Source organism: Doryrhamphus excisus, chromosome 7 (assembly GCF_030265055.1).
Source record: "Doryrhamphus excisus isolate RoL2022-K1 chromosome 7, RoL_Dexc_1.0, whole genome shotgun sequence".
In the NCBI taxonomy this organism is placed as follows: domain Eukaryota; kingdom Metazoa; phylum Chordata; class Actinopteri; order Syngnathiformes; family Syngnathidae; genus Doryrhamphus; species Doryrhamphus excisus.
In genome coordinates this window covers 6,038,523-6,063,101 of record NC_080472.1, presented here as the reverse complement: position 1 = coordinate 6,063,101, position 24,579 = coordinate 6,038,523, and the positions used below count along the sequence as shown (strand labels likewise).

Below are 24,579 nucleotides of genomic sequence, written 5' to 3'. Positions count from 1 at the left end.
CCGACGATTGGATGGATAAATGGACATTAATGGCCATTGTAGCTACTCTTTTCGTTTTGTTCGGGCAACCAATGGTTACAAGTAATACAAAACCACGTGCCAATCAAGGCAAATAAGGTGTCAATATTAACCGGAAGTTACAGCGTTTTGCAGTATTTCCGGGTTTACATATTACACGGGAAATGTCTGCCAATAGCTTCTCATCAGTTAGTGAACGAATGCACTTTATTTTGTGTTATGTAGCAGGTATGTTTGCATTTTATGTTGACCTCAGGCTCTATAAATATTTACAAAGTTCAACTTGGCTGCTCTGTACATTTTACCTCTTACACTTAAGTATCAAGGAACAAAAATATCCACTTAAGTTATTATGTTTCGGTCAATGAATGGAAATAATCAATAAAAGTTTTACTAAAAATCACTCACTTGTTATTTTTGTGATTATAATCATCAATCATGGAGCTTGTAGAAAGTAAAAAAGTAGCTAACACAAAAATGTACTTTCATGTCACATCACTTGAGTTTTATTGAACAAACTTAAAAACTATTAAAATCTCCCTTTAATTTGATAACTCTTGCTTAATACCTGATTCATTCATTCAGCAATGCAATAGAAAAATACCTAAAAAGACAACACAAATACAACAGTGGGACAAATTTTTTCAACAAAATGACACCTTTGAGTCTCGTATTTTATGTCGACAAAGCGGTTGAGCGAATATGTGGATGTCGACCTTTTGCAAACCAAGACAATGGTGGACCAGGGCTTGATGAGGTAGTTCACATAGACTGGCTGTGTACAAACTGCAACTTCTCGCCATGTCAGAATACCGCCATTCACCAAGGTGATCCGGCACACTCATCGCAATCAATCTCGATTGTGGTCTCCGTGTGAGACGTCCGACCACCGTTATTGAGCAGCAGTGGCCGATCCCCCCCACGATTTTACACCTTTCTGTCTGGGATTGCCAGAATCATACAGTGTAGAACATGCTGAAGGCAAATAATATTCTTAAAACTGCAGCTACTGGATAAAAAAGCATTATATAATAGTGACTAATACAAAATAATCATTTTTGGCACCATAATATGTTTGTCAAGAGCCTGATATAAATATACGAAATGTGAAAAATGTCTAAAAACTGTAACTTGCATTAAAATCCTGCAATTCAACCCAATCAAGTATAATACTCGTCTGTCACGTGTGCTCCCATTGTAGATGTAAGTGGGGGTGCTGTTTTAGCTGACAAAGCAACTCTTCATCCGTTGGCTCCTTGATCTGCTCTCTAGAGGTGTGTAAACATAAAGCATCATTACTCATGATATTTCCCATTAAAATAAACATCATGACGTGTACGTACTTAAATATGAGTTGAACAGAGGTCTCATATCTGATTCGTTCCACATCCGTAACAGAGCAGCTGTGACTGCGGTCCCACTTATATGTGAAGTTCTGTCAGAAAAAATGAAGAAAAAATGTGATTTGTCACCTTTAAAACTGAAGTTACACACAATCATCATATACTGCTGTTTTTGTTTATGAATATGAGTTATTCTTCTATTATATGCAGCTAGTTCGACCTGCTGCCCTCAGGCAGGCGGTACAGGTCGCACAAATCCCGGACAAACAGACTCAGGGACAGCTTCTTTCCCAAAGCCATCAATGCAATGAACTATCATAAATGAACATCGTTATTTTTGCACTACTAAAACATACACCTCACTGTTATGTACAATAATGCTTCAAACGTGCAATACTGGACACTACACTTATTTTGAACAGCACCTGCCACTCTTATATAATATTGTTATTCCTTGTTTAATTTTTATCCTTTTCCTTATTCTTATTTTTACCTTCTACAAAATGCACCGTTGAGTTGCACTCAAATTTCGTTGTATGCAATACAATGACAATAAAGGCGATTCTAGTACTAGTAGCACACAAGAATATGACTGTGAGGCGTACTAGCTCCATCAGAGATTGAATTTATAAAGGACCTGCTTTTGGTTAAATATACTGCTGAGAATGTTGCCCAGAAGATGGGTGTGGTATAAATTAGATTTTTTAGGGATCTATTTCTTTGTAATATTTACTCTGCTACTAAAAAATCACCACATTGATCTCCATCAGGGCATTTATTTTTGTATTCATATTATTACACAGTTCTTTTTGTCTTCTATGGTGCTAACTATGTGCAGCAGAACTGTACTTTTCAGGTGAGAAAAATGTTGGCAATTTCTGTTTTGTATTGACGAGGTATCGAACCGTAACACACTCGTATGGAACTGAACTGTGAATTAGTGTATCGCTGCACCCCTGTGGCTTATACAGTTCAACAATCCAACCACGTTTACTTGTTGTGGACCTCCAGGAATGACAGCTAAGGATTGATGGAAGGTAATGGGAATCCTAATAAAGTAATGTGTTTCTTTTCTGCTTGGGTAATTGAAGACATTTAACTTGTGCTGGGCTGCACGGCGGTCGAGTGGTTAGCGTGCAGACCTCACAGCTAGGAAACAAGGGTTCAATCCCACCCTTGGCCATCTCTGTGTGGAGTTTGCATGTTCTCCCCGTGCATGTGTGGGTTTTTTCCGGGTACTCCGGTTTCCTCCCACATTCCAAAAACATGCTAGGTTAATTGGCCACTCCAAATTGTCCATAGGTATGAATGTGAGTGTGAATCGTTGTTTGTCTATATGTGCCCTGTGATTGGCTGGCCACCAGTCCAGGGTGTACCCTGCCTCTCGCCCGAAGACAGCTGGGATAGGCTCCAGCACCCCCGCGACCCTCGTGAGGATAAGCGGTAGAAAATGAATGAACTTGTGCTGACCTCTAGGATGAGTGCCACAAACAAGTTGACCCACATGACAGAGGAGGTGAGCCACCAGCACACAAAGTAGATTTTGGACCACCTGAGAAACAAAAAAACACAGCTGAATTCACTCAATGTTCAAAAAAATAAAAAACTGCTGTCTTTTATTCCTTTTGCCTCACTCGCTGGTATATCTGCTGTATGCATCCATGAAGGCCTGCCAGTTGTTGATGATCATGATATTATACAGCAAAATGATGGAAGCCTAAGAAACAGGAGACACAGATACATGTGTGGTGTTGCGTAAGAATAGCTACTAGTATGTGACACATCTTGTTACTTACAGCAAAGTCATCAAAGTTATTGGGCCAGTAGCCAAGTTGTTCATAGGTACCACAAGCATGGCTGAAGTTGGAGGTGATGTTTTCCATGCTGGTGTTAGAAGGTACACTGGCAGTCCAACATACACAACATGACATGAAACATGAGGGAATACACACAAAGTCTGAGATAAAAGTTTTATAGAATGATGAATTTTTGAGGGTCATGTGACTCCTGTATGCAAACATTACATTGATGATTGATTCCATTGAGATCATTTCATACCTCATGTGTGCTGGTGGTTTAATGACTCCCTCAAACAGCCAGATGCCAAATACAGCAAACACATAATAAACCACCTGCAGAAAACAATGTGCATTTTAATATTCATTAATCATCCAAATCAAAAAAGACAGTACTGGAGGTCATCTGTGCAGTACTCTGATGGGTACCATGTTTTTTTTTTAATCAAGTATCAGTGTGTACTCATGAAGCATGCAACACATGACAGCTCGGTGTAGAGCGGGGGTGCCCAAAGTGCGTAGTGGGGGCCATTTGTGGCTTGCATCTGTTTTTCTTTTGTTGGCCCGCAACAAAAAAAAAAATCAGCAGTAATTTCACAAGCATGAAGTCAAAATTTTCAGAGATAAAAGTTGAAAATAATATAATTTTAGTAGCACAGCGTTTATATATTTTTTTGAAAATTAGGTTGAATAATTTTAATTTTAGGGGCATAAAATAAAAATATTAAAACAAAAAGTTTTACTTTTACTAATCAAAGCTGCGATGCAGTTTTTTTCTTGAAATATAAACATAACCCCTAAGCATATCTACACCAGTGTCGCTTTACAAAATAGCAAAGTGACCCTTCCATCCTTTCATTTTTCAGTACGTGACCCTCGCTGGAAAAAGTTTGGACACCCCTTTTGTAGAAGAATACAGTCGGAGTGATCTGTCCTTTGCATTTCATTATACTTTATGACAGTAATATTACAGGACAAAGGTTGCATTTTCACCTCATGTGTTAAACATGTTTGTGAAAATAACTGCAGAAGGCAGTTTGTGTGTGTGAATGCTGAAGAGTTGAAATTTTTAAACTTGTTATATATTTATTGGAAATTATATCATCTTCCATTCCAAAATCAGCTGGGAAATTATTATCTTTGTTGCATCATATTTAGGACATGTTGATTTACTCACCACCAGTATCCCCGCAAAGGCTCTTAAGTTTTTCACCAAGTCCAACAAGGTACTTGCAACTAACGCCATCAGCTGCAGAACAAAAAAATATTTAATAAGTCTCAGGGAATGATCTCAGGGAAGAACTACATTTGAAACACTTATATGCTATAAGCACTATACCGGACAAAAAAAAACAACAACCTTAAACTATATTAGGAAAGCAGGAAGTGAACAAATGTAACAGTTACTGATTGTAAAAGTACCAGATGGAGGGGTAGGATTTAATAAGCTTTGCCTCTTCCTACTCCTTTTGGACATGTGGAACTGGGAACTGATTATGGGATGCATTCAATTGTAATCTGATGCATGTTCAAATGAAATAAAACCATTACCAAGTCCTAAAAATGTTTCTATGCTCTTGTCCAATTATAAATAAGAAATCCTACTTGGCGGTAATTCACTTATCACATAGAGACACAAGCACGCAAACAAAGTAAAAGAGGAATAGTCTCCCATCTACCTTGATATCAGGAATGATGCGTAGGAAGCGGAAGACAATCAGCATGTTAACAAAACGAACCATCTCCCACAATGAAAACATACTCTTAGTAGATGGGTTCCTGTGGTGACAAACACACACACACACACAGTTTACCAATCAGTATAACTGGCTGTTCCTCAATGCACAATATAAATGAAAGAAAAACTTACACATGTGAATGAGGAAAGCGGTAGGTTGCATAAATAGTGATTTGCAGGACCTAATGATGGGACAAAAAACAAAGTTAATTTCCTGCAAATGTAATAACTATTACATTTGTTGGAAATAATATGTGGGAAAGTGAAAATCTGTAAATGTAATAACTTCCCACAAATGTAATATGAGACAAAATGATCTTTGTGGTTGTTGTTTGTTCTTTCTTCTTTGAATGAGGGAGAAGGTGTAAGGAATGTGTGCATCAAACAACGTTACCAGTAGCGAGATGGTGAGGAAACCATCAAAGATGTTGTTCCTGTAGGACAGGTACCCTTTCCAGCCAAAGGCGAATATTTTCACAGCCATTTCAAACAGGTAGTAGATGATAAAACACAGGTTGATAATCTGACCAAGACAGAGAAAGTGATTTTGTGTCAATTGTATTCATATACTCATCAGGTGGTATCTGAAGATGTGTTGAGACATCTTGGGTGTTCTGGTTGTGCTCACCTCCATACAGTGGTTGTCTCTCTCTGCAGTGGACTTTTCTGAATTGAGCACCAACACAGTCTGGAGAAACAAAGGAAATGATAACACCTTTGTGTTATTGTGAGTGTGCATTTGGTGTTCTTGTATCAGGTGTTTGATAGAAATGTTTTCATGAGGTTTAAACTGGGGTCAACCTGCAGATCTGGAGCCAATGTACAGTGAATGACGATTTGACCAATAATGCCAATTTAGTGAAGCTATTTCAGTAGAAATGGATTATCAGTTACCTACCTATTTTTGATCTGTTCAGTGTTTATTCATTTATTTATATTTTATTCATTCATAAAATTTATAATTTATTCGTTTTTTTATATTTCATTTTGATTTTATTATTGATTCTTTTTTTTTTATCTTATATTATTCTTTATTAGATCCATGCTTAGTGAGAGAGAAATTCTCAATTCTCTATATATTTGATACACGCACAATATTTGACACTATTGAATTCTAACAACTAGGAGACCAGGGTTCAATTCCACCCTCGGCCATCTCTGTGGAGTTTGCATGTTCTCCCCGTGCATGCACGCACATTCCACCCCACATTCCAAAAATATGCTAGGTTAATTGGCGACTCCAAATTGTCCATAGGTATGAATGTGAGTGTGAATGGTTGTTTGTCTATATGTGCCCTGTGATTGGCTGGCCACCAGTCCAGGGTGGACCCCGCCTCTCGCCCAAAGACAGCTGGGATAGGCTCCAGCACCCCCGCGACCCTCGGTTCATGAATGAATGAATGAATTCTAACAGTCCACCTGGAATTATTTATCTTATTTCATCTGTACAAATGTCATCCAATCTGCTGTGTGTGTTTGTGTCCCCTTTTCAGGAGCACTTTACACATCAGACCACATAAAAAAAAATAAATATAATTTTATGAATTTTAAATTTTTTGTATTTTAACTGCATGTGTCCTCGGGTCTGTAGTTTGCCCACCTGTGCTGTGGAATAAAGGTCTGCAACATTCACCATGAGAACTTACTTAGTACTCTTACTTACACATATGCACACCACGTTGGCCAGGGCCAGTGCATTGCCAAGTATGGTGAAATAGTAGTGGCTGAAGATCACCTGCATCTTCTGCAGTGATGCATTGTTATACTGCGGTGAGGGCGGGTGCTGGGAAAGAAGATCTCTATTAACAAGGATAATAGTCAGAAATAGCCACTGAGTATCCTTGAAATGCTGTACCTCTCTGATGCGGTCTTTATCCAGTTGGTCAAATATCTTTCTGAACTGCTCTCGATCCATGAAGCCTTCAGCTTCATACTGACGTGCCTCCTGTGCCACCAGCAAAATGCAAGAAACAGGAGTAAGTATGACATTGTACTATATGTATAATATAACATAATATACCGTATTTTCTGGACTATAAGTCGCTCCGGAGTATAAGTCGCACAAGGCCAAAAATGCATAATTTGGTAGAAAAAACATACATAAGTCGCACTGGAATATAAGTCACATTTTTTGCGGGTAATTTATTTTACAAACTACTTGACCAAAACAGACATTACGTCCTGTTGGAAGGCAAGTTCTAACAATAAAAGAATAGAGAACAAGCTGAATAGGTGTAAGATATGCTAACACAATGGTTATTCAGCTACACAAAAAATAAACATGAACACAAAAGGTGTCCAGTGTTTATGTAACATAAAAGTCGCTCTGGAGTATAAGTCGCAGGAACAGCCAACCTATGAAAAAAGTGCGACTTGTAGTCCGGAAAATACGGTACTTATTCATCTAATATATACTGTACTATATATGATATGGCGTACGGCGTATGGCGTACGATACGATATGGCGTAATCATTACAAAAGCATACTTTATTTACTAATTGCAGTGCAAAAAACAGCAAGGTTTGCTATTTCATGTTGGTTGTAGCATAAAGTTACAGCAGCTTCCTGATCATGTAGAATACTACAATAAGTGCTTCACCCTACATGCTGAATTGCGCAATCGGTGTTAATTGCTGATGTCCTTCATGTTCCAAATACATATACCGCATTTAAGTCGTACAAGGCCAAATATGCATAATTAGGTAGAAACAAACATACATAAGTTGCACTGGAGTATAGGTTGCATTTTTGTGGGTAATTTAGTTTACAAACTACTTGACCAAAACAGACATTACATCATCTTGGAAGGCAATTTCTAACAATAAAAGAATAGAGAACAGGCTGAATAGGTGTAAGATATGCTAACACAATGGTTATTCAGCTACACAAAAATAAACATAACAGAAAAGGTGTTCAGTGTATGTAACAATGTAACATCAACTGTTTTGTTTTCTTCATCATAGTAAGAGTAGCCTCCGCTTTACGCAAGTCCCTAACAAGTTTCTCACTGACTGCAAATTTCTCTACTTGGAGTTTGTAGTCTGCAGAATATGATTTTTTTTTGGGCGGCATTTGTGTTCTGTCGTTCCCAGTTGTCTTTGTAAGCTAATGTCCACTATTTAAATATAGATTTGTTAAGGAGTAAGAGATATCGGTTGAAAGTCTACAGTGCCTTCTTGTGGCTGTCTGTGAAATTATAAATATTTTCATTTATAAGTCGCTCTGGATTATAAATCGCACAAACAGCCAACCTATGAAAAATTACTATTACCATAATGTATATGCATGCTGGATTTAAACTTTATGCTTGAAGCAAGCCACTTTTCAGATGTAGCCATTTGTACTAGGCATTTTAATAGGCAGCTATAGCAGGCCTTGTACTAAATGTAGTCGTAATCAGCTCTGACCGCAGTGATGGCCGCTCTGTAGTAGTTCTGCATGTGGACCCTGGACATCACTTGCAGCACCGCATCAACAGGAACACGATCCCTAAGAATCAGATCACTATGAATGCCGTATAGCACTTCAGATCATGTCTGAGAGTCTGTATCATGTTTACTGATAGCATAAATGGACATTCATTGGCTTTCTCATTGCGAGGGATAATGTATGTACAACTTTGAAATATCTTGCCGTGTTGTGGAGTCAATTTAACAAACGACATCAGGGGCTAATTCCAGTGTTTGTTGACCCAATGCTGATTAGAGACCCCAGAGATTGCTTTTGCTTTTGTAGACCAAGCACCCACTGGAGTCCTGGAGGGACATGGTGAAAAATCCAAAGAAACTATTTTTTAAGACTTTTTAAACTTCTGGTATTTCTATGTCAGCCAGTGTTTTGTACTGATGGAAAACACACAGTGATGGGAGCCCTTTATAGAAATTTACTATGAGATTTTATTGTGGACATGGCTTTCTCCCTAGTTTAAAAATATTTATTCCTATGTTGTAATATCCTTCTCATTTTTTGTGTGTGTTCATCAATGTTCTCCTTTTCTTTTCAGATCAATTATTTAGTTGGACATTTGAAAGCCCTCCAAAAATGGCTGGATGTCTTGTACAGTACATGTCTCAGTTACTCATGGCGATTGTTGGCGCCCATATCAAATATCAAAATAATAATAATAAAACTTCTTGAAATACAATAAAATACACCTTCTCTTTGCTTGTTGAAAGTATTAAAAAGTATTTAAACTATGGCTGTCAATCGGTCTGTGTCCCCCTTAGCATTCTTGGAGGAGGATGTCCTCCTCCAAGAATGCTAATCCAACCATTGGCAAATAACAACATTTGTGGCATCTTCTCAAATAGTTTGTCAACAAAGTATTTTGGGATTTTTGATTTCAGATTCAGATTCACTCCGATTTTTTTTCACCATGTCCCCTCCATAGAAACCAATAAACCAAATGCTAAGTTATAATCAGTATATTTAAAGACCAAAAACAGAATGCTTCTCAGCTTTATGTTATATATCGTATTATTATAATATAAACATTTGAACGTTTTTCTGCTTGTGTTTTTTTTTTTTTAGAAACTACTGCAGGGCTTTGTGTTCACCTTTGTATAAAGGCAATATAAAGGTTTGAATCATATACAGTAAAATGTGTGCAACCGTGAGTGTTGATTTACTCAGCAGCATTCTCATCTTCATGACAAATGAGGACCTGGAAGGCAGCTCGGATTCCCAATTGTCTTCTGATGATGGATGTTTGGACTGACATCTGGAACATACACATGGAAGACAGAGTTGAAATACATGGTATTCATACGTATATAATTACTGGGAAAAAAAACATCTTGAAAATGAGAATAAAGTGCTCTATTTGGGGCAGTATATTTGATATGGAGGAGGTGGCGTGGACACCCTTGCCAGGTATGACAATGACATTCTTTAGAGGACTCTGATTGTTTGCACAAGAACAAAAGCCACAGAAAAACACTCCTCCTTCCTAATCAGAACAAAACGGTGTTTTTTAGATTATCTTTGAACATTTTACTCTGGACCCTCTAATTGAAACGCCCAATAAAAATGGCTATTTTGACACTAAACCACTATTTTGTGACCTGCAAGGCAGGCTGGGTAAGATGTGTGCGTGTGAACTACTTATTAAATTATTATTAAACCAGATGAATATGCATATACCCCTAAGAATTAAAAAAAAAAAAATTAGAAAAAGAAAAACTCGAGAAAAAAAAGAGGAAAATGTTCGAGAAACAGAAAATAGCAAAAAAGAGAAAAAATACAGGAAAATAGTAGAGAAAAGAGTTTGATAAAGTGAAAACGATATGTAACACTACCACCAAATGATGGAGGTCTCACTTTTTAGCATTAAAAAAGACCTATTTACACTCACGCATTGGTACATTATTATCATTAAAGGAGCCAGCTTGAACAACTGTCTTTCATTGCTAAGCTAATTACATAGAACTTTCCAAGACAACATTTAAAAAGGAAAAAAATGTAATATCAAAAAATAGTTTAACATTTTTAATAGTTGGAATGTGCACAACAGCTTTTCCAGCAAAGACAAATAGAAACCCTTTCTGAAAAACTTGGACCTCTTTGCAGCATTAGCCAAGTTTCCGCCAAAGGAACATTCTTTTTACATGGGAATTTTCACCAAAATTATACATGCAAAATGATGTATGACAAAAAAAAACACCTTCCCCAAAGGGCAGAAAAGTTCCAGGCAGCAACCAGTTTGTATTGCGTTGTGCATGCGTGACTCACCAGCAAATATCCCCTGAACTGGTTGTAGATGATGGCTGTGAGTAAGTTCATCAGGCAGTAAGTTCCTGCAAGGAAACACATATAGTATAGTCAGATTTTATAAAAGAAAACCATGATCTCAAGCAAAGGGAAAACTGAAAAATACAATCATAACACAGCTTACCAATGACACTGAAGGTGACAAAGAAAATGGCGTACCCTCTGTTGAGGGAGTAGGCAGGGATCATCACTGTAGAAGTAAGAAAATGTGTAAAAAACAACAACATAGAATTAACCCTGATAATCAGAGGAATACTGCATGCCAATGGGGGGATGTTTGCAGTACCATCTGGATTGTTTGCTGTAGTGAGCAGCACCAGCAGAGACGTGAGTGAAGTGGACAGGTTTCGAAAATACAACTTCCACTCTTCATTTTTCAGTGGATCCTAAACAAAATGGCAAAATTAGAGTTAAGAAACAAGAGGAAAAAATGTGAAAGAAAATCTACAAAGATTATTTTAAAAATATGGGGGGGGGGGGGGGGGGAAACTGGGGGAAAAATGCGAACGCAAACTTGATACTAAAAACAGGCTTTGCCTTCTTAAACAAATGTTATATATTCTTGGCCTGAATTAAGCATTTTTAAGCCAAAAAGTGTTCCAAATGAACGAATACAATACATGGCTGAACTGTACTACAGTGGCCACTAGGTGTCATGAGTAATACGCAACAGACTGGGTCCCCAACAATTACCAGGCACAATAATTACATAATACTAACCCCAATAGTCATCGTCATGGGCTACTGTTGTGACCATACTCCAGCGAACCCTCACACATACTGAACCCTTGACCCTGTCCACACGTAACACACATGAGCACAAGTCTTATTTATGTATTAAATTGCTTATTTTCTCTGATTATATCTACTATATTGTGTAATATGAGTGCAAAGTTGACTATAGGGGTGTTATTTCATGTCTATAAGGCTCTAATAATGGTCAAAATAGTAATTAGAACGTCAGAAATTGGGTTTTTTATGCTCCAACCACAAAAATATTAGGTCTATTAATGTTAATTAATTTCTTGGAGATTTATCACGGTCGGCTGTGGAACCAATAAACCATGATAAAATAGGGAATACTGTATACTTATTTTACTGACTTCGTACATTTAATTTAATCATTAAAAGATGTAAATAAATGTAATTATTAAATAATTCATACTATATTAATTTTTTACAGAGATTTTTGTAGCAATTAATTACTTTCTCCAATAAAATGGTCTTCAATTGATGTGTGTTCCAAACACTGTTTTTATGCAGACAGAGGAGGTAGTAAATACTCCAGAACTTGGAACACCCGTAGAAATGACACCAACAGCCAAGGCGTGATCAACCAATTTGAGGCCAAGTGTGAGATAAGTTGAAGTGATTTGCAAGTGACTTCATTAGAGTGCCCAAGAACTCACCTCAGTTTTGGGAAACAACAGCATGCCAATCATAGTGAACAGACAAAGATGAAGTGCCAGCAGCAAAATCACACTGTAGGCACACCACAAGGACACAATTACCACAGGCACAAATTTTACAGGCAAAGGAAAAAAAAAAGTGAAAATAAAAATAAGTAAATGATGTATCAAATTAAAGCTCAAATTCAACTTGAAGTGTTGGTTCCACTTTATTCAAATAAAAAGTGAATTGTTGTTTACTTGTTGTTTAATCATCAGACATTTGTTTGTTGACTGGATACACCTACTATGTTAGAAAGTCCCAATTTTGCATGTGTACGTAAATGTATGATGTCATGAATTACTACGTGTCAGCCACTTTGTTCAGCGGTCCTTGAACCTGCCTTGATGTATGAGGCAGGTTGAGACTTATGTCATGCTGCACATGCTGACTTCTAATCAGATGTCTGAAGGGAGACACGATTGTGAAACATTTGCGAACCACTGCTGTATATCAAAGATGTTTCATTGTGTGGTTCTCATTTTTTTAAGTGTGCAGGAGTTGGGGGTACATGAATTCCAGTCAGATGCTTGAAGGGGTATGTGACTGAAAGGTTTGGAAGTGAGTAAAGTATATATAGTATAGTGAGTATATATATACGTATATATATATGAGTGTATACATCTCTGTGTGGAGTTTGCATGTTCTCCCCATGCATACATGGGTTTTCTTCGGGTACTTCAGTAGTTTCCTCCCACATTCCAAAAACATGCTAGGTTAATTGGCCACAGGTATGAATGTGAGTGTGAATGGTTGTTTGTCTATATGTGCCCTGGGATTGGCTGGCCACCAGTCCAGGGTGTACCCCGCCTCTCGCCCGAAGACAGCTGGGATAGGCTCCAGCAACCCCCCGACCCTCATGAGGATAATAAGTGGTATAAAATGAATGAATATATGTGTGTATATATATATGTATGTATATGTATACTTCATGTGCATATGTGTGTGTGTATATATATATATATATATATATATATATATATATATATATATATATATATATCATATATCATATATGTGTGTGTGTGTGTGTGTGTGTGTACATGTATGTAAGTATATAAATAGATATTGTAAGTGTATTGTATTGTAAGTGTATGTGTGAGAAACATTAATGTAACATAGTATGCATGTCTGCAATAAATTAAGAAGAAAGAAATTTGTGTGCTTTCAGTCAGACCCATTCAATGTTGAAGAAAGTAGATACCTGGCAATCTCTGGTATAGTTCTCTTGATGCACTTGAGTGTCTTTTTCATCAGGGAGGAGTTTTGCAAGAGGAAGAACGGTCTAATGAGTCGCCGTACTCTTAGTTTCTAATCAGAAGAGCAGAAAATGTCACGTTAGAAGATGCAGTTAGAAGTGTAAAATTAATTGTGTGTGCAAATCAACAAAGATTGCGTCAAATTAGCAAAATGAACAGTCCATTTTGTATGTTTGCCTTCGATCCACAGAGGATGCTATAACCATGGGACTCCACACTGCGCTGATTCCTCTGGAGGACCTAGGAAGCTACGAGAAGACGCTCTTCCTGGACATCATCCCGGAGATCCTGGTCCAGAAACTGTCCCACCTTGGCATCTCTACCCCCATCTGCCAGTGGATTAAAGACTTCCAGACGGACCGCCCTCAGTCCGTCAAACTTAGCCCCCACCTCTCCTCCACCATCACACTCAGCACTGGTTCCCCTCAAGGTTGTGTATTGAGCCCCCTCCTGTTCACTCTTTAGACACACACGACTGCTCTAATACTAATACAGTAAAAAATAAAAAAATGAAATAAAAAAAACCTGTGTGACTGAACCAATTGTGGAATATACAAAACCAAGTGGTTAAGTTAATTGAAATAATGACTAGTGTAATTCTCACCTCATCACACAGCATGCTGAGAGACAAGACCCAATCGATGATGGAGACGGTAATGACAACGGTATAGCTAATCAGCCATTTGTTTTTCCTAAATTCATCCCAGCCAATCAGGTAGCTCTGCAGACCCACAATGGGAAATAGGTTTGGTTAGATTTTGAATATGACATCTCGTAAACAAATATGTCTGGGTTGATGTACCTTCACGGCAAGATCAAGAGTGAAGATGATAAGACAGACGATCTCGATGCTCTCAGTGAAGCCGCAAGGAGGCTCCCAGGATGGAGAGCGGTATCGTGAGTCAGAGGTGACCGAAAGAGAGGACGGACGCTCCACAAACGCCAGCAACAGCACCACCGCAATGGTCAGGCCAAAGCCCCTGTATGGGTAGAGATGGTAGATGTCAAATAGATGGAAATGGTATTATGATAAAATATCAACTCTTCTGCACTACACAATGTATGAATTCTTTCACACACTCAAAACATACTGCCAGAGCAGGACAGGCTCAAAAAGAAGCACATTAAGGCTACATTCACAGTGCTCAAGTTGGATATTTGCAACCTGTATTTGTTATGTGGTCTGGAAACAATTACCATGATAAACAAGGGATGACTGGAAGTGAAAAAGCCGATTAACTCATTCAATCCCAGCCATTTTTCAAAAGCCGTCCCTCTTCTGATTGATTTTTCTTGTGCTGTATAAACATGGCATTTACCAAAAGATAAGGGAAAGTTTGTTGTGTAGAACATAGCTAAGTTTCAGCAGGGTATCAGTTCTCAATAAAAAAAGGGAGAAAAAAGAAAAGATAAATTTCAAGCATAACTTTGACTTTGATACAAATTTAGCCAATATGTCTAAATGATGATGCCAAAACATAATCAACACAAACAATGGTTGTTTTGCATGAAAATAACCATTTCTGACAAATATAACACCATGAACTATAAAAAAATGTTCACATTTGCAACTGAACTGTGTGTGAGCATGCTTTTGTGTGTGCGTTAAAATTTCCCTTCAATGCAAGACACCTTTTTACTTCCTGGTTGTTGCAGAGCTCTCTTTCACAAGGTATTAGATGCATGCAGAGGTCTTATAAAATGTACTTCTGCCACCTTGTGACTGTTTCTCGGCTTCAAATGTCACCCAACGTGCTCTCTTCTATTGTATTCTTTGTGTCTCTGGTGCAAAAAAATGTAAATGATGAATGTATGAATATGTCTTTGGGAGCAAGTGGTGGGGTTGATTTTATTCCCACAATGCTTTTATTTGATTCCCATAATGTTGTAACATTTTCCGTAATTTTCCAAAAATTACAACTTTATCTTGTTTTGTTTGTTTCTGTTTTTCTTCATAATATTACGAGTTTATTCTCATAAAATTTAGACTTTTTTCTGGTTAGAATCCAACTTTTGTTTTTTGCTATTTAGATTTTATTCTTGTAAAGATTGTTGAAAAAAAAACTGACAAAAAGGCGGAAAATTGAACAGAAAGTGTGAAAGCTGCTTGGATGTAAAAACTGCAACTACACTATGTAGCAAAATCAGATATGAAAATGTGGAACCTTGATGAGTGTCTTACTCTAACTAAAAGCAAGTCCATTTTGCCCATAGGAAATAATAGAAATTCAATGATTATCTGCTCACAAAACAAAATATGTTTTATAGTTATAAGTTACATAGTTAGAATTAGAGCTTTACATGCAGAAAACAGTTCAAAATGTACACAAATACATTAAAATTATTATTGAAAGGATAAATGCACATTTAGGTTACTTTTACCTTCACTGAAGACGTGACTGCTGACAAAGACACGATGTGGCACCGACATTCAAAACAGTTGGACTCCGGTATTCATGTATTGTATCAATAACACGGACATTGACCGGTAAATGTACGCAAAGTGCAGCAAAATTGACTCGCGATCACCACAAACAATACAACAATGCTCATCTGATTGGTTGGCTTAACTTAGTTTATGTTCCACATGTTGCGTACCGAGGAAAGATTTTGCCATAACTACCAAAAAACTAATGCTAACCAGGGCGGATGCTAACCGAGGTTCCACTGTGTACATTATATACTATATGTCGTTCATACTATATTACATATGGTCTGCTTGATGTACCTATAAACAATATAAAAACACTAAAGCTACAACTTTAGGTATGGTTAGGTAATTTTACGCATCAGTTGATCGATTGGAAAGTCTGTAAGGCCCCCTTCAAAACACAGTTCCATCCAAACTCTCCACTAAAGTGTACTTGGAAAAAAATCAGCAATACATAAACATTTGGTTGTAACTAATTGTAGCATCTCACCAAGAGATGACGCTAGCCTGACAGAAAACAGAAGACAGTGAAAAGAACTAACCACTGGAACATCCTGGAGTAGTAACATCGATACAGGCGCAGTGAGCTGGCATCAACTTTGTGGTTTATGGAGCGATACTGGAAGAAGACAAATACACATGATTAATATTGAGTATTGATGGATAGATAATAGACAGACAGACGTTATATTACATTGAACATTTCCATCTCTTTCCCATATATTTCTTTTAAATGCAAACACTCATTCTTTTTTTTACAACTGAAAAACAATAAGATTTCTGTACAGTGATTTCATTATGTTTTATAACAATAAAAACGTTTGCATTATGTTAACAAAACTTTTTTGCTGCTTTGTTGGCTACGGATTACTATTTTTAATAACCCAACTTGAATATTTGTTCTCCAAAATTTCCCAGGAACATGTTTATGCAGTCCCACCCACCATTTTCAGTCTTCATATCCTACTTAATAGATCATATCCTATTTGTGTCCAGTTTAGACAATGTATTTGACTTCAAGCATGAAAGTGAGAAGCAATTTCGAGGCTCTATCCCGAAAATTGAAAAAGGAAGTATTTTGGGATACCTGTATGGCATCTTCAAGGAGAATAGCAGCCTGTTGGATGTACAGCTCCTCATCTGTCGGAAGAGAAACAAGTGAGAGTACCAAGACCATTTCTATTAGTGTAAATGCGAGCAGATCTTCATGTATCCCTGAGTTGGAGGCATTGTGGATTCAAGCGTCCTGAATCACCTGGTCTACCTGCACAAGAGCTCTTCTGACCAATGGAAAGCAGGTAACATGCCATCTTTCTAAGACAAACAGGAGAAGTCTAACAGATGACTGTCTGACAAACCGGCCTGACTGGTTGCTTATGTCTACAGAAAAATCAAGAGGTCCTGTTTAAACCTGGTGTCGGAGCGCTGGGATAAGGAGGAGTCACTTCCCAGCTCACTTAATGCAAGATGCAGGGTACACCCGGAATACCAAGAAACCCACAAACGGTAAATGCATTCATAATATGATTTTTCAGGATAGAATCTTCGGTTTGGTGCAGAGATGATCCAATTTCCTAAAGCAAACACATTAGAGAGGGACACGCGCCTCCCGTTAAGCATCGACTTGGTAAATAAATGCAGCCTTTGGCTAGTGCGAGTCATGACTTGAAAAGCCTCTTCTGTGGTCTCCAATTTGGGAATACTCGGCCTTCCTGGTGAAATATGTTATGTCATGGGACAAAGACACCGACCCTTCTGACCAGAGTAACTTGCTCCACAAATTGCTCGATTTGTGTTATGGCTGACTTTTTGTAATTTCTGCCGGAGCGAAAATGCAAATGTAGGAACAAAAGCCAACCAATCACAGCTCTGTGTTCCATGTCGCTGTTACCGCTAAGTTAATAACATTGTAAATTTACGAGAGAAAAAAAATGAAAACATCTGATAATAAATTTGTACATTTATGAGAAAAAATAGTAATATTACTTTTGCCCAAGGCCAAAGTTCACATAAGCCCCTCCTTTTCCTGTTATAAACATTTTCTGAGATTCCGAGAATAGTTGTAAATGTATGATTTTATTGTCATGTATTTACAAGAAAAAAATCAGACCATTAAGAGAATAAAGTTGTACATTTACGAGAAAAAACTTTATGTTAAAATAGGCATTGCATAAGGATGGCTATGAAAAGGGGGTCCTTGGGCATGTGGAGGGGGCGGACACAAGAAAGGCTAGCTATGCTAGTTTGTGCTTAACTGTTCTGCTTTGCTGCAACATTATAAATAAAAGCTTACCTGACGCAGCAGGTAAGAAAAAAAAAGATGAAAGAAAAAACAAATTTTTTGTTTTTGTTTGATTGTGGGATTAGCAAGAATAATGATGTCCCACTTAAATTAAAGACATTACCAGGTACAGTCGCCCCTCGCTACAGCGTGCTTCAAACATCGCTCCCTCACTCTATTGCAGTTTTTCAAAAATAATTAATACACAATTATTATTTATAGATATTGAAAATACCTGTTGTATGTAGTATTCATTGATGAGACATGACATTAAATCACATTGCATGTAGCCAGCCACGGCATATCTGACATGAAAAAAGTTATCCTCCCATTTTGTGTGGAAGTGGTAAGCTTTTTGTATTTGGTTTCTTATTTCTTATGTTCTTCACTCTAAAGCTTAAAGCATTTTTTAAGTTTGTTTTTTTTAAGTTTTTTTTGAATAAATAAATTGGGGGCTAACTAGTTAGCTCGCTAGCATGGTAGCCCTGGACGTCTTGTGTCCCTGTAGTGGTCCCTGTAAAGATGTAGTGTAAACAAAGAATAATAGCAGTGTAAAGGTTATCATAGGGGTGTTATTTGATGTCTTCAGGGCTCTAACAATGGTAAAAAAATATATTTTAAATGTACAAACAAAAATATGCAATTTATTGGCACTGAATCCTTCTTTGTGGAAATGCATTTAGCTTGATTGAGTCACAAACCAATTAACCGCGATAAACTAAGGCCGACTGTATACAAGCTGGAGAAAGCTATGGTGTGTAATCCATGTTTCTGCAACATTATACTATTGCCGATTGGCTGGTGACCAGTCCAGGGTGTACCCCGCCTCGGGCCCAAAGACATCTGGGATAGGCTCCAGCATATCCGCCACCCTTGTGAAGATAAGTGGCACGGAAAATGGATGGATATATTATTAGTACTTTTTTAAATTTTAATTTTTTTCACAGAAACACAGCTCATCTACTTGTGAACTTGGTAATAATTTATACATACAGTAGGTAATAATACCTATCAAATGTACAGCATACATGTACCACTGTTAAAAAAAAGCCCATCGTTTTTACATTTGTCCTTATGCTTCACTAATAATGTTTTGACATTTTGCACTTTGTTAAGCAGTCCTTTGACGCATCATAGTTGTGTGCTGATGTTTGTTTGGCTACATTAGCACTAGCTTCCACAGTCAATCCAACCTCAAAAGTTTATATTTTATACTTTAAATGTGTTTCACATGTGATCATCCCATCTGTCCAACTAATTCTCGGTTTAGTCACCTGTATTGTTAGAATTATTGTTACAAAGTAGAATTTGAATGATGCTTTATTTATTGTCAAATTGAATTGTGTTGCTGCATTGCTCCTGTATGTGGTAAAAATAGTTATTCACATAAAATTGATAAATTATTTTGTGTCATGATATAGGTCATGTGTGAGTGGTTAGCACGCAGGCCACACAGCTAGGAGACCTGAGTTCGATTCCACCCTCGGCCATCTCTGTGTGGAGTTTGCATGTCCTCCCTGTGCATGCTGGGATACGCTCCCCCACGACCCTCATGAAGATAAGAGGTAGGTCGAGATTGCTGAGGACTTTATTCCAACAGAGTGCATCATTCTTTGCTTGCAGGTTGGATCTTTCATTTTCCTTGTAGTATGATGTCATCATAATATAGTCTAGTTCTTTGATAACGACTTTATATCAAGTATGCTGCTTTTAAAATTGGTTTTATAAATCATTAAAGCTGATAACATAAAAGCACAGCAGCTTTTTTTGCTACTCATTTTGTACCCTAACTTTACATTGGCAAGATTAACCCAACAGTGACCTTAAAACCAAAGTACTGCATGTACTGTAAATACTTGGGATGTAACAATACGTGGTACGGACTGTTCGGTACACGCCCTGCACGGAATAATCCACCGTTATGGAACACAGTTTTGCAATTAATTTTGCTCTGTGTGTTTGGCGTATGTGCGAGTCTGTGTTTGGCAAAAAGCTCACCCTGTGACCTTACGTCACACACTGTACATATTTCAAGCGAATGACAGTCTGTCTGAAAGTGGAGGAATAGGCGAGGCATTCCACGTGAAAATGCGGTGAGGTTCATGACAGTATAGGTTGCTCATTCAGAGGCATATTCTCCCCTTTGTGCTGAAGTGTTATTCTATGATCTTGGAGTTGAGGGGGATTCTCTTATTGGTAATCTCGCATCCATGCCCACCACATATAAAGCAGATGTAAAGGAGGCGCACTTTGCCATGACATCACTTTTTTGGCCTGTCTGAAAATCATGGAAAATGGGAGTTTTTTGTAACGCTTGTGAATGTCATTGAAATCTGTAAAAAAGATAAAACATACTTTCAATTTTAGAAGAATGTAACAGGTTTGGGCTCCACTGTACTCTGTTGCGTAGCTTCCTTACCCGTGCTTTATGCATGCATGTCATGGTGGTCATGGTGGTGCGAGTGTGTGTATGCATGCTACACACGTTTCCTGTAAATAGTAACTCTGTAGATGAAAGTTTGTTTCACTTGTTGGATAGTGTTGCTACCCTGAACGTTTGTGTGATGATGAAGAGTTTTGTTTAGCCAAGCTGACAGTTTCGGTTAGGTTGGTTACATTCTTTCTCTGCATGCTATGCCTTATTCAGTAAAGTGATGAGATGGTTAATTGATCACCTCCTTGTCTCCTTTTTAAAAGTATCTGACAGATGCTACTGTATGTATTTTCTATGAAATAGAATTGTCGAACTGTTAACTGCTAACGGTTAAAAGTAACTTCAACTTTCATATGAATGAATAGTGCAGATGAATGGGAAGATAAGAACAATGTTGTAGCTTTACAATATTGTCCAGAAAACAAGATTAAAAAAAAAAAGAAAACAACTGTGAAAATTTTAAGTGTAAAATCATCAAGGCTCAAAAAAAACTTTTTAAAAAATAAACCTTGCAATCCAATCCTTTCCGGTGTTCCCGGTATAATTCTTAATTGGTGGGGTGCGTTTGTTTTTGTTTTTAATCGGCGTTAAACAGTACCTGGCCTCTCGCCTGAAGTCAACTGGGATAGGCTCCAGCATACGCCCCCGCGACCCTAGTGAATATAAGCGCCGTAGAAAGCGGACGGACGTACGGAAGGAGTTCAACAGCTGCGGTGTGTTAACGTTGTTTTTTTTCTGTCTATCAATGTTTGCATGTTGTATTTGAGAATGTTATTTATTGGCTAATTATCAGCCAGGAGATTTCAATTTCAATTTTGCACTATTGTCGTTTTGTTCCCCTACTGTACCACGGTATGCACTGAACCGTGACTTTAACAACGAGATACACACCGAACCGAAAAATGCCACACAACCGTTACTATCCTAGTAAATACTGAACTGTCAGTATGCTGTAGTATTACACCAACACTAACCAGTCACTGTGCTCTCAACCAGCTGCCAACAATCGCTGCACAACCTGCATCAGGTCGGTGCCATGCAGGTGACCCCCAAACAATGTGGTTTGAGGATCTTGTATCTTTGGATCACAATTAACACTAATAGTAAAGGGCAAGTAAATAGTGAATCTTTAGGTATTGCATAATTACATAAATCCTACATTGAAGGGAGGATGAAAAGAGTAAAATTAAAAAGTCAAGGAGTGGCTTTTCACAACAGTAACACGATGCATCACTTCTGCTCACACATTTTGTGCTGTTGACTCACCACACAATGTGTCATTGTGGTAAAGAAGTGATATGGCAACACAAATACACAGGTCAACACTTTGAAAATAACTAAGAAGTGTGAAAGAAAGAAGTACTTGAAATGGAACACTTACAATCAGAAGAAATTGGATGTACAAGAAAAATTTGATTGAAAATGAAATTCAAACCACGAAATCCAAAGAAATACAGCTGAATAGGTGCAGATTCTTGAAGCACTATAACGCTTTTTGTGCTGGTTATTGTGTGTAGTTGCCCTATAGAAGTCCACAACTCAATACAAAGGGCCGAAAAATGAGCATAATAGAAGCCAAAGTACTTGTCAACAATTTTGGGGGAATGTATGATTAGCTAGCTACTCTATCATGTCCTGATTGAGTGAACATTTTCATGTTGGAATGGTTGGAATGTGGATGAAGGTGAGCGTTAAAAAAACGAGGGAATAAGAATAATAGAATTGTGTTCCGGGACAAAATAATAAATGAATGATCGTCAATAGTTAAAGATAAAAAGATCAAAGATAAATAAAGCTAAAATAATTCATGCCAGGTGATTGTCCTGCCCATTTCTGACGACTTTGATTTCTTCTACTTATTGACGTAATTGTAGATCCATAAACAACTTTTACAAATACACCACAACTACTGACAACAAATCAATTAATTCAATATCTGAAAAGGAGTTGGAAGAAGCAAATTTTATTTTATTTAACCCAATCATATTCCTGATAGTTTGCTGACTTCCTGTGTTTAACATGTTTTGACGATAGTGACAAACTTTCTGATCAATATACACATGTATTTACCCTGACACGTCCATCATACCAAACGAAACACATATCTTACCTCTTTGTTCAATGCTCGAATCACAAACGATCGAGCACACCGGTTCCCCTTCAAGGTCCTTGTCCGACCAGGATCCATAACCTCCGGGAGCTGCTCCATGGGCACTATCTACCAGGAGACGGTCTGATTCCATCCAGCAAGCAAAAACCTTCTTATGTTGAGTCCCCCGACTGTAAAAGTACAATTGTTGGTAAAAGTGGCGCTGTGAAGTCCCCACATTTTAGTCCATACCGAATATTAGAAATGCTTTACGTGCTTGTGGGGTGCAAGTCTATTTAGGAAGTTATCCTGCTTTGTAAAGTGACACTTGCCAGCGGCGGGTGGGTCGATTCATATATCAATAGCAAGGTGGTATCGGTACAGGCTCAATACTAGCATGATGACATTTTATCGTTCTCGTGTATATATAGTTGAATATATTGTTAATTGTTCAAAGTGTGTGATTCAAATATTATTTTTTAATCTAAAATTTATTATTCGAATTATCATAATAATCAACAAATTAAAGGCGAAATTACAACATTATCCTTGGTATCGAATCTATCCCATAATTAGCCGTATTGCCCACCACTGCTTTACATCGACTTCCGAGTCCTGATCACACAACTCCACCTAAGCGGCGCTGCGTTGTTTTTTTTTTAAGTGAAAATAAATGTTTTGCCAGCGAATCAATTCCACATTGAAATAGCGTAATGTGCATGTTTTTATTCATGAAAGTGACAAAATTACGCAACCAGTAGTGTTCCCTTCTGTGGCCAATGGCTGCAAGAGGTACTATGATGCCAAGCACCAATCAAGCCAAAGCAGTACAAGAAGAAAACTTATGATTGGCTCTTTGTGTCAGGCGCTAATATAAACAGGAAACTTCGGCTTGGTTATCATTTCCGGGTTCACGTCTTCGATTACATGACTTTTAATTGTAGTTTTTGAGTGAGCTTTAGTGGTGTAGTTGCCAGCTTAAACTTGTGTTCCAAACAGTTGACTTAAGATAATTAAGTATATACATTTCTTGGTAGGGAGTTTGGTCTTCTGCATAATATATGAAGTATATTGTGAAGGGAGCACAATAATGAATAATCAATTCAGTTTGTGGTTTCATATATTTATGTATAAAAAAGATCATTTTGGCTGCAATTTATATTTATTTTACCTGCAGGTGTCTTTAGCAGGTACATTTCACTCTATTTTGGTTTTGAGGTTAAACAAGTTAACAATATAATTAAGAAAGCCTCAAGGTTTGCCTTGGCAGGGACAGTGTTGTTTTGGAAGTGATAATCTATTTGAACTCCTCATAACACCATAATGAGTTGCTCCTCTTGTGTAATATGTAATGCAATATGTGTAATATTTTGTTTAATGTGCTACATTGTAAATTATTTTTTTGTATAATGAAGTGCCCTGCCTTTACTTTGGTGAGATCGATACAATTCGCCCGCCCAAATGGAAAGCGTTTGAGTCTTTCCTTCAAATTGTACCGGAACAGATCGGGTGCTTTGGCGCTTCAGTGAAAAGCATCGTTAGCGGCATCTGGTGGAAGGGTGAGGTCAAAGCAACCTGTGCCACTAAAATGAGTGGATCGATCCCAACGTGGGTATCAATATTGATCGATACCTAGGCTTCAGTTGGTTTGCTGCCCAACTGCTGCAGTTCCATTCAAGATGCAACCTGGCTGTGTGAAGATCAAGTTTGTGAAGTTTGCAAATAGAATTTACAAGGAAGATTGAATCATTTTTCCCTAAATTTTCCCTAAATTCACTTGAAAAAAGCAACATTGTAGAATGGGTATTCATTTAGGACATGAATTTTTTCCAGATGATGCAAATCTCTTTCTGCAGCAGTCGTAGTCCCGCTGAATAACATATGTGAACTGCTGCACACTGGTAATGCCCTACGACTTTGGCATGGTTGCTGCCATCTTGGACACCTGAGGGCAAGGGAAAAAAAAAGATT

General features: G+C 37.7%; 2 protein-coding genes and 1 long non-coding RNA gene across 9 annotated transcripts in view; 1 reads left to right on the top strand and 2 right to left on the bottom strand.

Moving 5' to 3' along the window:
* Positions 1-512: 512 nt before the first annotated feature.
* On the bottom strand, positions 513-23,011 carry tpcn2 (two pore segment channel 2). 4 transcript variants are annotated; one of them, XM_058077430.1, is made up of 26 exons: positions 22,882-23,011; positions 22,630-22,799; positions 16,892-16,944; positions 16,347-16,423; positions 14,176-14,353; positions 13,978-14,094; positions 13,319-13,425; positions 12,075-12,147; positions 10,952-11,051; positions 10,790-10,855; positions 10,627-10,691; positions 9,525-9,616; positions 8,304-8,385; positions 6,751-6,840; positions 6,559-6,678; positions 5,524-5,583; positions 5,290-5,418; positions 5,028-5,077; positions 4,837-4,936; positions 4,335-4,406; positions 3,420-3,493; positions 3,158-3,263; positions 2,996-3,078; positions 2,832-2,913; positions 1,362-1,453; positions 513-1,286 (listed from the first exon to the last, which is right to left on the bottom strand). In XM_058077430.1, the coding sequence occupies exons 2-26, from the start codon at positions 22,760-22,762 to the stop codon at positions 1,199-1,201; spliced, it is 2,289 nt and encodes a 762-aa protein (XP_057933413.1). In that variant the 5' UTR covers positions 22,763-22,799; positions 22,882-23,011; the 3' UTR covers positions 513-1,198. The 4 variants fall into 4 exon arrangements, 3 of the variants coding, with proteins under 3 accessions (XP_057933413.1, XP_057933412.1, XP_057933411.1); XM_058077429.1 differs by having other exon boundaries at positions 22,861-22,961; XM_058077428.1 differs by having other exon boundaries at positions 22,630-22,980.
* Positions 17,200-24,579, top strand: part of LOC131132124 (uncharacterized) — a 27,794-nt gene continuing 20,414 nt past the window's right edge. Inside the window, exons 1-2 of the long non-coding RNA XR_009130310.1 lie at positions 17,200-17,310; positions 19,507-19,650. This is a non-coding gene — a long non-coding RNA (uncharacterized LOC131132124). The remainder of the gene's footprint in view (positions 17,311-19,506; positions 19,651-24,579) is intronic.
* Positions 23,139-24,579, bottom strand: part of nadsyn1 (NAD synthetase 1) — a 16,797-nt gene continuing 15,356 nt past the window's right edge. The window contains exon 20 of one of the 4 annotated variants that reach the window (XM_058077435.1): positions 23,139-24,553. In XM_058077435.1, the coding sequence (XP_057933418.1) occupies positions 24,518-24,553 (36 nt within the window). In that variant the 3' untranslated portion in view covers positions 23,139-24,517. The remainder of the gene's footprint in view (positions 24,554-24,579) is intronic. The other 3 variants (XM_058077434.1, XM_058077432.1, XM_058077431.1) reach the window with 3 other exon arrangements.

Bases quoted from the DNA above. Each gene is read 5' to 3' on its own strand.
- tpcn2 (XM_058077430.1), bottom strand. From the start codon at position 22,762: ATGGAATCAGACCGTCTCCTGGTAGATAGTGCCCATGGAGCAGCTCCC. The intron at 16,945-22,629 runs GTAAGATATGTG...CTCTTCCGACAG, and splicing joins TTCGAGCATTGAACAAAGAG to ATGAGGAGCTGTACATCCAA. The intron at 4,937-5,027 runs GTAAGTTTTTCT...TTGTCACCACAG, and splicing joins CGCTTTCCTCATTCACATGT to GAACCCATCTACTAAGAGTA.